The 14,577-nt window shown below is 42.8% G+C and overlaps 1 protein-coding gene across 3 annotated transcripts; it reads left to right on the top strand.

Annotated features, from left to right (window-relative positions):
- Positions 1-6,040: 6,040 nt before the first annotated feature.
- LOC101628468 (tripartite motif-containing protein 6) lies at positions 6,041-13,409 on the top strand. Of its 3 annotated transcripts, none has more exons than XM_004683127.2 (7): positions 6,041-6,507; positions 6,926-7,021; positions 7,652-7,882; positions 11,194-11,216; positions 12,266-12,366; positions 12,625-12,651; positions 12,850-13,409. In XM_004683127.2, exons 1-7 carry the CDS (start codon positions 6,085-6,087, stop codon positions 13,407-13,409), a joined length of 1,461 nt encoding a protein of 486 aa, XP_004683184.1. In that variant the 5' UTR covers positions 6,041-6,084. The 3 variants fall into 3 exon arrangements, with proteins under 3 accessions (XP_004683184.1, XP_004683183.1, XP_012580695.1); XM_004683126.1 differs by having other exon boundaries at positions 6,085-6,507; positions 7,658-7,882; XM_012725241.1 differs by lacking the exons at positions 11,194-11,216; positions 12,625-12,651; positions 12,850-13,409 and having other exon boundaries at positions 6,085-6,507; positions 12,266-12,271.
- Positions 13,410-14,577: the final 1,168 nt, after the last annotated feature.

Here is a 14,577-nt window from a genome sequence, read left to right as displayed (position 1 = left end):
TATTTTGAGTAAAACTACTATGAACACTTATGTACAAATCTTTGTGTGGACACTTGCTTTCATTTCTCTTGGGTACGTTCCTGAAAGTGGATTTTCTGGGTCATATGCTAAGCTTAGATTAACTTTTTAAGATTCCTTGCATTATTGTTAAGTAAAGTTTTTTTTTTCTTTTCAAGCAAGAAAATGTTCTGTCTTTTGGTTCAGAGAGATTACAGAAAAGATTAAAAAGTGCCTTGTGAGCAAACAAACAAAAATCTTTTTACCTAAACCTCCTGGCCCCAGAATAAAATTCTCCTCTGACTTCCAATGACATAGTCTCTGACAAAATAGCCAAAAAAGGAATTCAAGATCAGATTTTCCCTTTACCATCACTTCTAAACCTCTAGGTGTCAATCAGATGGTCTTACAGTTGGGGGAGCTTAAAAGTGTACTAGCTAGTGGTAGTCCAGTGAGAGTTTGGTGGATTCAGAATTTCAGGGCATAAACAAGCTTCAACAAGCTGGGTAAGCCATGGGCAACTGGAAGCAGTCAAACCTAAAACCTCTGTAACTGGAAGTGACCCAACCCATTTGTGTGGCCAAATTCTGAAGACTTGAGGTATTCATTTGAATAGACTACTGTCTGAACTACTGATTTGGGGATTCCATGAAGTTCCTCTTGTCTGAGAAATGTTCAGGGCAATCTCTTGATATTTTACTCAGTTCTCTCCAGGTTGCCCAATCCTTTGTCCTGACACTTATCTGATACCGTCCTCCCTCCCTCAAGATCCCCTCCCCAAGCCCTCCTTCCCAATCAAAGGACCCTTATCTTAGCAATTTCCTTAGGAGGTAAGTTTCACTGTCCTTTTCTTCTCAGAGCTGCATGCCAGGGACCCTATAGTTACAGTCCTGAGGCTTCATAAGCTTTGCATTTATGGTGCCTCAGTTATACAGGCTAAAAACAAAAATACACATATCTGTAATTTTTAATTGATAAATTTTAATGATCTTTTTCCAAAATGTGCTATAATGATGCCTGGCTATTTCATGTGTATAACAGTTATTTTTATCCATTCGCATACGATTAGATATCTTTATTTTGACAGATTAATAAATTAATGTCATATAGCGTATAGGTGTATGATCAGTGCAATGAAACATTGACCCCCCAGAAGGCCTGCGGATGCACCAGCGACCACACCCCCGGAGAGCGAGACCCGAGCCCGCCAGGACCCATCGGCCCTATCGGCGGCCTCCCCTCGGCCCTCGCCCCGCCTTCTTCCCCTGAGTCTTCGGGCTGTGGTGGAGGCGGCGGCAGCTGCAAATCCTCGGCTCTGGTCCAGGTCAGTGAGCAAATCCATTTTCTAGTCAGCCGCCGCTGCCCCCACTAGTTCCGAGAGCTCAACGCGCCCTACAAGTCGGGCTGCGGGGTTCGCGGATGGAGGAAAAGGGAGACCGCTGCAGTTTGGACGCGTTTTTGGGGAGGGGGCACAAAGAAGCAGAGCTAGGGGTGGACGGCATGCAGGTCAGTGGTAGCCACAGCCTGTTTCTGGAAGCTGACGGCTGTCGGGGAGGCAGCTCTAGACGAACTGGGAGCGCGACGCCACCTCCGGCTCCGCGTGGGCTCGCGACCCCTCCCCCACCGCCAGCCCTCCTCCTCCGGGAAGTGCACCGGGCTTCTTCCCGCCGGGAGCCTGACCCCTCCCCGAGGGCTGGGAGGCGAACCGGGCCTGCGGGGCTTGGCCGCGTCGGCGGCCGAGCCCTGCCTCCTTTGGCGGGGAGCGGAGCCCTCGGCTCAGTGAAAGGACCCACAGTGAGATTCTTCGATCCTCGCCGCCTCCAGGCTTGTCCCGGAGCGCCTGGCGCGCGCACTTAGGGGGCATTTGGGGTTCCTGCGCGCGCCGCGCCCTATACTGTGCGATCAACCGTCCCAAGGTGGGGCTATTTGGCACCACAGGCAGAAGGGACAGGACGGAGGAAAGATGCGGCCACTTCCCTGTCCCCTGTTGGAGCGCTCCATGCAGCATGCAGACGACTTTAACTTTTCATCCTCGTTGCAAATGACCTTAATGAGGGTAGGGACATTTCATGAATCCATTTAATCTCGCAGTCAGGATGGAAATGTGTGGTTAAGAGAGTGGCGCCTCCAGCCTTCCTGTGTTCACGTTCACTTACCTGGCTGTGTGCCCCCCACCCCACGTCCCTACGCACACCTGTTACTTTTGTGAGCGTCCGTTTCTTCCATATATGAGGACTATATCCTGGGGTTGGTGAAGGAGAAGTTGAAGCACATAAGAAACTTCCTGATAGGTAGTCGACACTCGAGTTATTGTTGACAAATTCAATGCCTGTTTTTTTAAAAATGCGCAATTTTTGATAAAGGAGACTACTTTATGACATCTAAGAAGTTAAAATCCAACAATTTTTAAAAATAGGAATTAGAAATCGAAAAGCACAAACTTGGGAAAATATAAAAATTTCATAATTCGTAGAAAATTGAGTCAAAGAAGAAAACCTGTACAAGACAGTATTTTAAGAATTTACAAAGTCTTTAAAATACTAAGGTTTTGAAATGTATTCTGGGAAGTGAAGTTTAAATAATATATTTGAAGTTGATTATATACCAATTCCAATGATTATCAAATACCACCTATTAGCTGGTTTACTAATGTTATATATTAAGCACAAGATATCCAATTCACTTAGGACTACAGAGCATACCTGTTTAGATTTTTACTTTATTTTCATAAGAGCTTCCTACTGAGAGGCAGCCCTGCCCATCTTGTTTCTGACTTTTATTCTGAGCCCCTAGCCTAATCCTCTCATAGTCCCTGCCCAGCCTTTGACTTTTGTTCTGAGAGTAATGTTGATATGGAATTGTGAGCTTCCATATTAATAGATGCTTTAGATCTAAGTAAGTCCTTTCTTTGGGTCCCCCACCCCCATCACATCCCTTTCTAAGCTATTTGAAGCCCCAAACTGCATCCAGGAGGCAGAAGCCCCAAACAGCCTTCTGCAACAGGAAATTTTTATACATGGCAGAACTTCTGAAACCTTTTTTTGTTCATACAGATCACTTGAAGATCATATAAAGTGCAGCAACTGTATTGGTCTGTAGAAGCCCAGACACTCTTCTTGAAGCATTCCACTGGATGTTGGTGCTGCTTAATAGCAGGCCCCTTGACCCTTTTCCAGAACACAAGATTTAACTGGCTCCCCCACAATGCCTTGAATTTGATTCTTTCATTTGCTAATTTGATCCTTGGGGTCTGGGGCTGCTGTTTCTGGGATCAGCACTGCTGGGGCCAGACTGTCCCTTAAGCTTCCACACTGCTCCAGAGACACTAGTGCCCTTGGCACTAACTTGGCCTGCCTGATTTCCTTGGACTGCACTCAGTTGTTCAGCATAGCCTGCTGATGTGTGGGCAACACGCTAATTGGCATGCACACCCTCCTTCCTAAGGTCTTCCCTTTCCCATTCTCAACTTTCTACCCTTTCTATTTAGAAATTTTCTGTCCTGAATATCCTAAATTAGCACATTAGATAGAAAAGAGATAAATAAAATGGGCTGCAGAATGTAGTTTTAATTTTTTAGTGACCTTATTAAAAAGTAAGAAGCAGGTAACATTGATTTAAATATATTTTATTTACCTCAGTGCATCCAAAGTAGCTGGAATGTCTCTGATATTTTTTAAAGCTGTAAATGAGAGTTTAGAGTATTATTTTCTTCACTAAATCTTTGAATTATGGTGTGTATTTTGCATTAAATCATCGCATTTCTGGATATTGTGTTCCAATTACTCAGTACCATGTCCGCTGTATTTGACAGCAGTTTTTTTTTTTAAGATTTATTTATTTATGCATACAGAACTGGGGTACAGACCAGAAGTGCAGGGGCAGTGTGAGGATTCATCAGAGACAGTGGGAAGCAGAACAGGCAGATCAACAAAGTGGGCAAGACAGGAGAGGTCTGCTGTGCCATGCTGATCACCTCAGTGGCAGGGATTGAACTGGCACTGAGGTGTCTGAGACTAGTTTACAGTGCTGTGCTTTAATCCGCCGCACCACCAGGGAGGGTGGATCAAGTCAAGTCTTCCATTTTTCTCATTGCTTTTCTTCTGTTTTCTTCAACTCTAAAGTTATAATTTATAGCTTGTTAATAAGTTTAAGCTTATAAATCTGAATTTTGACATGTATATCATTTTGAAAAGGGCATTTCCATCACCCTCAGAATTTCATCCTGCCACTTTGCAGTATCTTCCTTCTCATGATCCAGAGCCTAGATGTCTGTTAATATGCTTTCAAATAGTATAGTTTTGTCTTTTCTAGAATTTAGTAGAAATTGAATCATATAGTAATTTTCTTTGCTGTCTGGCTTTCACTTTGCATAATGCCTAGGAGGTTTATTTTCTTGTATGATTAATAGTTCCATTTTGTAGTATGGTAATAGGTCATTGTATGAATATACCACAATTTGTACATTTACCAGTTAGTGCTTTTATAACTCATTTCCAGATTTTTGGCTATTATTGCTTTGTATTTAGGAAGCAAAAACTTAACACCAGAAATTTGTGTATTCCAAGTACACTTTTGCCTAAAGTAAAAGTGTGTGATTATGTGTATATTGGGAGAAATGGAGTGGACCTTCAGTTACAATAGTACAGTATCACCATTTTTTATGATGTGTTACTTTTTAGAGTAGTTTTAGGTTCCCAGAAAACCGAGTGGGAGGTATCAAGATTACCCCAGTCCTTGTTTAGAATTTCCTGTTGTAGGGCCTCCTTGATGGTGCAAGGGGTTAAGTCTTAGCACCATGAAGCTATCTGCAGCCACTACAGTTCAACCCTTAGCCAGGGAGGTGACCCACATGGCCCAGCAGACCTGTCTCGCCCACTGCTTCCTCAGCAATGTATTTCAGTCAGCCTGCTTGTCTGTTCCCACTCTGTCTCTGGTGAATCTGCTAACCTCCTACACCTCTGGCCTACACTACAGCTCTTATATGCATAAATAAATAAATCTTTAAAAAAGACAAAAAAAAGAATTTCCTATTATAACCACTCTCTACCAGCATTGTATGTTTGTTAAAAGTGATGTATCTGTGTAATTAATGTTTCAGTCTTCGTGTACTGTTTATGGTTTTGGACAAGTGTATAAAGACAATATCCATCATTATAGTCTAAACCAGAGTATTTCATTACCCTAAAAATCTTCTGTGTTTTCTACCTGTTATCCAACCCAATCCCTGTCAACCACTGATCATTTTATTATCTCTGTGCTAATAATGCAATTCAGGTCCCTCCGTGAGATTTTTCATGACTTTATAGCTCATTTTTAGCACAGAATAGATACAGCACAGTTTAATACTTTCTCCTGTGAAGAACAGGTTGGTGACTTAAATGTTTTGACAGTTATGGCTAAAGCTGTTAAACCTATGTTAAGGTTTTGTATAGACGTAAATTTTCATCTCCTTTGGGGAGTATGACTGCTGGAGGTGAAAGTTTGTTCGTTTTGGAAGAAAGAAATCACCAAACTGCCACAGAAAATGTATGATTTTGCATTTCCAGCAGCAGTAAGTAAGTGCTACTCATTTTCCACCAGACTACTTGTACCAGTACACCATCCAGCTCCTTCCTCGTTCCCTCTGCTAACCATTAAATTCTTTCACTAAAGCCAAATTTATCCCTGCTATCTTTTGTCTGTATATTTTTTTATCATTTATATTCCACTGGTAAATGAAACTAGCCCTTATCTTTCTTTTTTTTTACTTATTTCACCTAACATAATCAATTCAAGATCCATCTGTTTTGTCCCCGAAGCCACTGTTTCATTTTTCACAGCTGTGTAGTATTCCGTTGAGTATATATTCCACAATTTCTTTATACATTGCTCTGATAGGGCTAGAAATTGATGTCTGCTATAAAGAAGAATAAGTAGGCTTTGTTACCCCAGTTGTCTGCCCCTTTATGTAGGCCAGTCAGCCTCCCATTTTCCTCCCTGTTTTTCCACTCTGACCTTTTTTTTGTTTACCCATCTGCCCAAGGTTCTGTAAATAGAAAACACCTTAGAAGTCAGGGCTGGACAAAAAGGAATCAGGAAGGGACTACGATGACATCAGCAGTACTGGTAGACATCCAGGAGGAGGTGACCTGCCCCATCTGCCTGGAGCTCCTGTCAGAACCCCTGAGCATAGACTGTGGCCACAGCTTCTGCCAAGCCTGCATCACAGCCAATAACAAGGAATCGGTAATCACCCAAGAAGGGGTGAGCAGCTGCCCGGTATGCAAAATTACCTACCAGCTTGGGAACCTCCGCCCTAATCGGCACCTGGCCAACATAGCAGAGAGACTCAGAGAGGTGGTGCTGGGCTCCGGGAGGCAGCTGATGGCGATTCTCTGTGAGCTCCATGGTGAGAAACTCCAGCTGTTCTGCAAGGAGGACGGGAAGGTCATTTGCTGGCTCTGCGAGCGGTCTCAAGAGCACCGTGGTCACCAGACATTCCTCATGGAGGAGGTTGCCCAGGAGTACCAGGTGGGAAAGCAAGATGGAGGGAGGAACCAGTGTCTTTGGCAGGAGATTTTAACTGTATGCAGCTCAAATCTGACTTCTTTGTAGTCTTCCCATTCAACTGGAGGATGAATCTAGAAAATGTACCCTTCCCTCCCCCCAACTTGCCTAAGAGTAGTTTTATCTTTCTTTCTGTTTGGAGTTTGGAAGATAGGTTGGTAATGAGAATAAATGATGTAGTGTTGCATGGTTCCCTGGGAGGAGAGAGAATCCGCCTGTTTCCTTCCCCTTTATATAAAATCTACTTGGCCTTTCGGGTTTTGCATCCCAGATCAGGTAGGGCTCCTTTCGAAGTCAGCTTCCTCTCGATCTCATTCATTCCATGTCCACGTACTAAGGTGATTTAAGCTTGACCTTGTTTGACCTGATGTCTGTCATCTAGGAAAAGTTTCGGGAATCTCTGAGGAAGCTGAGGCAAGAGCAGCAGGAATTGGAGAAACTTAACACTGTTATTAGAAAGAAGAGAGTATCTTGGAAGGTAAGAGATTCTTCCTGAATGTCGAGGCATAGGAACGAGGGCACAGCATAGGAGACCAGGGCGAAGAAGACCCAATCTGTTTGCTCTCTGTTCTGGCTGGAAGAGCTTCCTTTGTTGGATCTCTGCAACCTGTTCACACAAGGGTCTGTTCTAATTGCAGGAGGAGTAGGGAAATGAGAAAATGTATCCAAAGGAAACCCAGGTTTTTGAATGCAGATAAATAGGAGAGGACCCCTAAGTAGAGATTGGTGGCCCCAAATTCCTGCTTCTGGACTCTGTTCTGTCATTTCAAGTCCTGAAACTTACAATGATAGGTTAACCATAAGCCAGTTGCTCAAACTTGGAAAGGGAGCTAAAGCAAGGCATGAGGGGCCAGTGAAGCTTCCTGAAAGTTAAGTCTTCCCAGCAATCACAGTCTTTACGTAGGGGACCTAGATAAGACCTCCTGAGGCTAATGAACTGGGAAAAGCTAGCCAACAGAAGAAAATAACTCTCCACTGACCCCTCCTCTTCCTGCAAGACCTAGCCAAGAAAGTAGAGCAGCATCCCCCACTCCTTAAGACTAGAGACCCCTCTCCCCACCTCCAGCCCAATAGACTAGCAGCCTCTTTGTCTTCCATGTTCCTGAAGAATCAGGTGGAACCAGAGAGACACAGAATCCAGAAAGAATTTCGTAAGTTGAGAAGCATCCTGGACAAAGAGGAACAGCGGCAACTGAAAAAACTAGAAGAAGAAGAGAGGAAAGGGTTGAGTATTATAGAAAGGGCCGAGGATGAGCTGGTCCGGCAGAGCCTGTCACTAGGAGAACTGGTCTCAGATCTGGAGCAACGGTGTCAGGGGTCGACAATGGAACTGCTGCAGGTAGGACTCAGGAAGGTGCACCTGACTTGAGGGTCAAGGTAGAAGAGACTGACTTTCCTTCCCTCTGACAAAGGACTGACATTGTGGTGGAAGTAAGAAAATACACACCTTTTTGTCTGTCTGTCTAATCTAGCTCTCTCCTCTGACCCTTTATTAAACTGTGCAAAGGTCTTAGGTAAAGCATAGGATGACTATAAATACAATTGCTAAGGGAGTGTCTCATTTTTACTATTTATAAAGGATGGTTCAAAAGCTTATTTGATACTTTGAAGATCTCAGGTATCCAGTGATGTTCTATAGCAGCATTTATCAATCTTGCACAATTGATATTTTGGGCAGAATAAGTCTTGGCTGTGAGGACTGGCTGCCCTGTGCATTGTGGGATGTTTAGCAGCATCCCTGGCCACTACCCATGAGGTGTCAGTAGCATACTCCTCTACCCTACCCTCTTAACTAAAACAAAAACCTCTCCAGACCTTGCTGAATGTCGTGGGGGAAACATGTCCCCTTTCTTCTTTGCCCCCCAGCACTGGTCGTTAGGTACCCACTTGATAGGATGCTGTGTTGGAATTTTAAAGATTTATTTATTCATGCATATAAGAACTGGATTACAGGCCAGAAGTTCAGTGGGTGAGAGGATTCACCAGAGAGAGCATGGGGAACAGAACAGGCAGATTGACTGAAATACACTGCTAAGGGGAGTAGCAGGTGAGACAAGAGATGTCTGCTGAGCTGTGGGGGCTCCTCCTTGGCCAGGGAATCGAACTCGTGCTATAATGGCTACAGATAGCTTCATAGAGCTATGCTTTAACCCCTTGGCATCATCAGGGAGGCCGCTGTGTTAGAATTTTTAAAATTACTTTCCAGCTAGATTAATTGCGTACCCAATTAAAGTACTTAGAAATTCTTTATCCCTTTGCTTTTGCTCTCTTCCCTAGGGCTGAATCATTGTATATGTTGAAACAAATCTGAACAGGGCTTTTGAGGCAACCAGAAGTCTGAGCTCTAGTCTATATAGGTTCAGAAGGTGCAAAGAGTCAAATCTGGAGAGATTTGTTGAAGGATCTTGAAGTGAGGTTGAAATTTTTACCATTGTTTTCTTTGTAGAGTAAATGGCATGACTGAAATTAAGCATGGTGTACCTGGTGTATTCGGTCTGCTCCTTTTTCCTGTGCTTCCTTTTGCTCTCCCTTTCCTGGTTGAATTATTTCATAACTTATTCTGGGATTTTCAAGTATTACTTTCCTTATTGATTGTTTCTGGTTTTGCATCTTCCTATTTTTCTTCTTGCCCTTTGTCTTCATCTTTGATGTTGAGTTACCCTAAGGCTCTTTCTTCCCCACCTTTGTCCTAGCCTCTCCACATTCCTCAGACTGTAACTGTGGCTCTGTAAGACAAAGGCATCATGATTATATTCTTGGTTCAGACACCTTCTAAACTCTCCCACCCATTGGTACGACTATCTGGTAGGTAGAATTTGAGTGTGATCTCACATCAGTTTTTCTAGACCTTGCCACCACCGTCACATTCTTCCTTCGCTTTTCCATAGCTGTGTGGCATTGTTGCCCATTAAGATTTGACGGTTGGACACAAGCCTTCTGCTCACAGGTTCTAGAACGTAAGCCCTGAAAATCAGGCTCGCAGTAGAGCATGCAGGTGTAATGGGACACACTCCAACTTGGTCACTAAAGTCCCTCAGCGCAGCTAACGTTGATAACACTGGGCATTTCCTATAAGTTGGTAGCTCTTCACTTTCCAAATGCAAACCAGTTTGAGTTGCACTAAAAACAGGCCCAATATAGATAAGAACTATCCCTGTGTTATGTAGGTCAGACTGTCAGCTTTTTCTCTAGGGTTGAGATATATAAAGTAAAGGCTAGCAAAATCAAATAGGAGACAAGGAGGCAGGTGTTTTTTGTTTTTTGTGGGGTTTTTTTGTATTATTATAATAGTTTATTTTTACATCATTTTGTGCCTTTTCCATCTCAGTTGTAATCCCTGTGGACTTTCCATCACCAGTTCACCCATGTGCCATCACCATAGTCCTGGGCCCACCCTCCCACCCCCGCCATTTTTGATACCATTCCCCACTCTACCCCCATAAAATGGCTCTGGTATATAGTTGCTCATTATTATTTTTTCCCCTCCCTGGTCCATCACACTCCTGCCATGAGTGAAACCATGCAGTATTCTTCTTTTTCTTTCTGGCTTATTTCACTAAGCATGATCCCTTCTAGTTCCACCCATGTTGCTGCAAAAGGTATAAGTCTGTCTTTTGATTGCTGAGTAATATTCCACTGTTTATATATACCACATCTTTTTCAGAGTCCAGACTGCTAACCATTACACCATGGAATCCTCTTTATACCACATCTTTTTAATCTAGTCATCTACTTTTGGGTACTTGGGTTGATTCTGTTGTAAATAAAGCAGCAATAAATATGGGGGTGCAGGTGCCTTTTTGAATCAGTGTTTTTTTGTCTTTTGGGTAGATACCTCAGAGTGGGATTGCTGGGTCATATGGCAGTTTGAGAAGCCCAGGAGGCAGTTTTACTCATATGAAGCAAGCAGTGGCAATGATGACGAGGAACAGGGTTGGTTAAAATAAGTTAAGTGAAACGAACTGGCTTAGTTTAAGGGAGCTCATGAGAGTGAATATAAAGTAGTCTAAATTTGGTGACTCACTGATGTTCCTGTCATTGAGGATGGAAGATAACAGAAGAGACTTCATGATTGTAAAGGAAAGTAAGTCTTTTTAGACATCTTGAGTTTATCGTTCCTGCAGCTCATTTGCTGGACTGTATGAGAGATCTTTGTAGAAGTACAGCTTTGTGGATCATTAAGACATGTTTGCCTTGAGATCAAGCAAAGCAGGTGAAGTCAGCAAAGCTAAGATAGAGAGGTATAGAAAGTGATACTTGTGCACAGTGATCTAGGGCCTATGATAGAAGATCCGTGTATATTTGGCTCCTGGAAAGTATACATTTTAAGAACCAAACTTAAGATTTAATCATGTGAGATTCATAGGTGCAGCCCATATATATGTCCTTGCCCATACATACACACCCTATATAGTCGAAATAAAGGATGAATAAATGAAATTGAATGATACCCCTACTTCGCTCTGTGGGGTTTCTGAGGAATAGTGTACCCTGGGTTCTTGTCTCTACGTTGTGGCCTTAGTGTTAAGACCATCTTTATTTCCATCATGTCAAGGAATGAGAAACGGATGGAATGAGAAACATGGATGAAGCTGTCTGAGAGGACAAGGACTGTTACTCTTTGACTTAACCTGTCTTTTTCTTCCCTAGGATGTGAGTGATGTCACGAAAAGGTATGTGTAGGAGAACATGTGTTACCTTTGGGATTCTTTTCCCATAAACCTTTGTATCTACTTCTAGCTCCAGCTCCTATAGTTTATAAATGTCCTCAAAACATTTTATTTACCCACCTGTGTTTGTCAGAGAAATTCTCTTTGCTCATATCTTTTGTCAGAGGAAAATTTCTCTTCTGCTTTGTCTTTCCAGGTCTAAGAATCAGGTCTTGGAACATCTGCCTTCAGTTACCCTTTCTACTTGATTTAGGACAGTCCATATTTTACTCCTAATTCTCTCCAGGCTTCCACTTTTCTCAGTTCCAATAAAACCTTAGTCTTCTGGTCTCACAAAGGGTGGCTTACACCCTGGGACAATACAGTTCTCTGTCTCCTACTCTGAAGTCACAGCCATCAAGGTGACAGTAGAATTGCCCACAGACCTGGTACCTTCCAGGTCCTCACAGCCATGTGAATATGGAGCCTATTGTTCCTTCTGAAATTTTCTGTCTCACTTTGAGACATTGCCATTCTCCTTGTATAATATTTCAACTGCTGTTCTGTTGGCTGTTCTCCCTGGCACTGTAGGGAAATCTGACATCTATATTTATGGACTCTTTAGAAGAGAACTCTTCATCTGCTAGTCTCAAAGCCTCAGCAGCAGGTTCCTGATGTTCTGCCTGTCAGCAAGCCTCAGTAACCCTTCTTGGTAGACCTTATAAGTTGACACTGACTTTTAAGTATTTAGAATTTTTTGTAGATGTTGCCAAAGATTTCCAGTCATTATATAATTTAACACACTTTTTGGGGCATAGGGGAAGTCATTCTGTTTTATAACAACAAACCAAAAAATGAGGTTGTGAGCAGTAAAAATCCTACAAAGTTTATACAGATTATGAGAAGCTATTTTCAAGTCCAAGTCTTCTCATTCTGAGACCAGGGCTCTTGAGGAAATGATGCTAATTTGAATATTGAAGTTCACCAGAGGGCCTGGAAGATGAGCAAAGCAAAGGCATTGGAGGAACCCAAGGTCAGCAGTACGGGAGATTTATAGTATCCGTTCTCTTTAGGAGTGAGGGCTGGACCCTGAAGAAGCCAGAAACTCTGCCCACCAAGCTAAAGAGTGGATTTCGAGCCCCAGACCTGAAAAAGATGCTGCGAGTGTTTAGAGGTGAGACGATTCATGGGATAGAGTTTAGACATGAGATTATTGTCCTACTAAGGAATGGATAAAATAGCGTGTAGAGGTGGCATTTGATGTTCGGGAACAGGAATGTCATGTGCTAAAGAAGGTGAACTTCTATTTAAGGGGGAAATGCCAGCTTATCCCTAACAGAATGCCTGCCCTCAACCCTCAGTCAGGTATGGGAGGGATGGCAGAGCTGAGACAGTGGGTACTAGACAACATGATTGTTTCTTTCTATCATAGAGTTGACAGACGTTCAGAGCTACTGGGGTAAGTAGAAACCATGCCCATTTTGAGCTGATGTGTTCTGCTCTCATTCCACATGCTCTTCCCCACACGTTGCCACACACTGTCAGCTATGAGGTGTTTGCACCTCCCTGAGCTCCCCACCACATAGTTCCAGTTCCTTCCTCCTATTTCCTGTGTTTCCATCTACCCTTACCTGCTGATGTTGTTCTTTTGCCACAGTGGACGTAACTCTGAATCCACACACAGCTACTCTAAATCTTGTGCTGTCTAAAAACCGGAGGCAGGTGAGATACGTGGGTGGTGAGTTGTCGGGGTCTCCCCTTGAAGAGCATTATGAATGCAGCATCCTTGGCACTCAGCACTTCTCCTCGGGAAAGCGTTACTGGGAAGTTGACGTGGCCAAGAAGACAGACTGGATCTTAGGGGTGTGCAGTCACTCGGAGGGACCGTTCTCTTTCAGCCAGTTTGTGCACAACCGAAACACTTACTCCAGGTACCAACCTCAGAGTGGGTACTGGGTGATCGGGTTACATCATAAACATGAATACCGAGCCTATGAGGACTCCTCCACTTCCCTGCTCCTCTCCATGACAGTGCCCCCTCGCCGTGTGGGGGTGTTTTTAGACTATGAGGCTGGCACTGTCTCCTTTTATAATGTCACTAATAATGGTTTCCCTATCTACACCTTCTCTAAATATTACTTTCCTACCTCCCTTTGTCCATATTTTAATCCTTGCAACTGTGTAGTCCCCATGACCCTGCGTCGCCCAAGCTCTTGAACATTCTGTTGTCTACACTCATGTCTGAGTGGCACCCTTGAACCCGAGGCTCACCTGAAATCAGGGTCTCTCCTTTCTGATCTACTTTTCTGCATCCTCACCCCTTTCCCTTTGAACATTTTCTCAGTGGACGTATGTGTATGCAGCAATGATAGTAAACAACCTTGGCTGACTAGTTACACATCCAGAGATGAGTGAGAGGTGACTTTGGACATTTCACCATTAAGTATTAGGGTACTTGATGGAAGATATTTTTGTTGTTAATTCATGAGATGAAATTTCGGATGTGTTTTTATCTTCACTTCAGTTTTGATACTGAACTGAAAGTTGAATTTCAACAGTTATTCCTGTATCTATTGAGATAATCTAAGTTATTTTAATTCTATTATTGGAGTACATTGATTTATTTCAGTTGTTAAATTAACATGAATTTCGGATGTAAGCCACTTTTAATTTTCATGTGTAACATTGGATATGTATTTGCAAGTAAGTTGTTGATGTTTTGTTTTCATCTGTGCTTATGCAAGATGTATGTAACTTGATATTCTTGTAACATCTTTGTTAGGTTTTATGAAATGCAATGAGTAAAGAAATTGCTGTATTTTGTAAGTATATGTAGCATTGAATGCTAAATATCATTATAAGGGTAAGGTGACTTAAAATTCAAATTTAAAAGATTGTAATTTAAGTCTTGATTACAACTTATGTAGATTTAAAAATCCAAGGGGAGTAATTGAAAAATTAAACAAAATTCTAAATCAGAACAAAATGGGAGAGAGAGGAAACAGATGGTCAACCCAATGCAGAGGTTTTGTTCCCAGTATAGGAGGAAAACATGATGTAAAGAGAAAATAAGGTTGATGTAAAGCACTTTCAGAAAGAGAATGATTACTTCACACCCCTACTCTTTATGTTCAAATAGCTGGTGAATTAGCTGTTACGTCTTTGGGAGAGAGGCAGTACATGCTGTTTAAACCAGCTGTGAAAGAGCCGATGCCATGGATGTGAAGGTGGAGGTAAATGTCAGGGAGTTGGTTAGAGCTGTTTGCCCATCCTGGTTGCCGGGCCCACTGTTGCCTGCTGAGCACTGCGCATGCCACTGGCCTGACATGAAATGTGACTACATATAAGACACATACCAGAATTTGAAGGCTCACTTCCAGGATAA

This window comes from Condylura cristata, unplaced genomic scaffold (genome assembly GCF_000260355.1).
Source record: "Condylura cristata isolate star-nosed mole 26May11 unplaced genomic scaffold, ConCri1.0 scaffold00015, whole genome shotgun sequence".
Classification (NCBI taxonomy): domain Eukaryota; kingdom Metazoa; phylum Chordata; class Mammalia; order Eulipotyphla; family Talpidae; genus Condylura; species Condylura cristata.
Note: the sequence above shows the minus strand (reverse complement) of the source record. Positions and strands in the feature narration are given on the sequence as shown.

Bases quoted from the DNA above. Each gene is read 5' to 3' on its own strand.
- LOC101628468 (XM_004683127.2), top strand. From the start codon at position 6,085: ATGACATCAGCAGTACTGGTAGACATCCAGGAGGAGGTGACCTGCCCC. The intron at 6,508-6,925 runs GTGGGAAAGCAA...TCTGTCATCTAG, and splicing joins AGGTTGCCCAGGAGTACCAG to GAAAAGTTTCGGGAATCTCT. The intron at 11,217-12,265 runs GTATGTGTAGGA...CGTTCTCTTTAG, and splicing joins GTGAGTGATGTCACGAAAAG to GAGTGAGGGCTGGACCCTGA.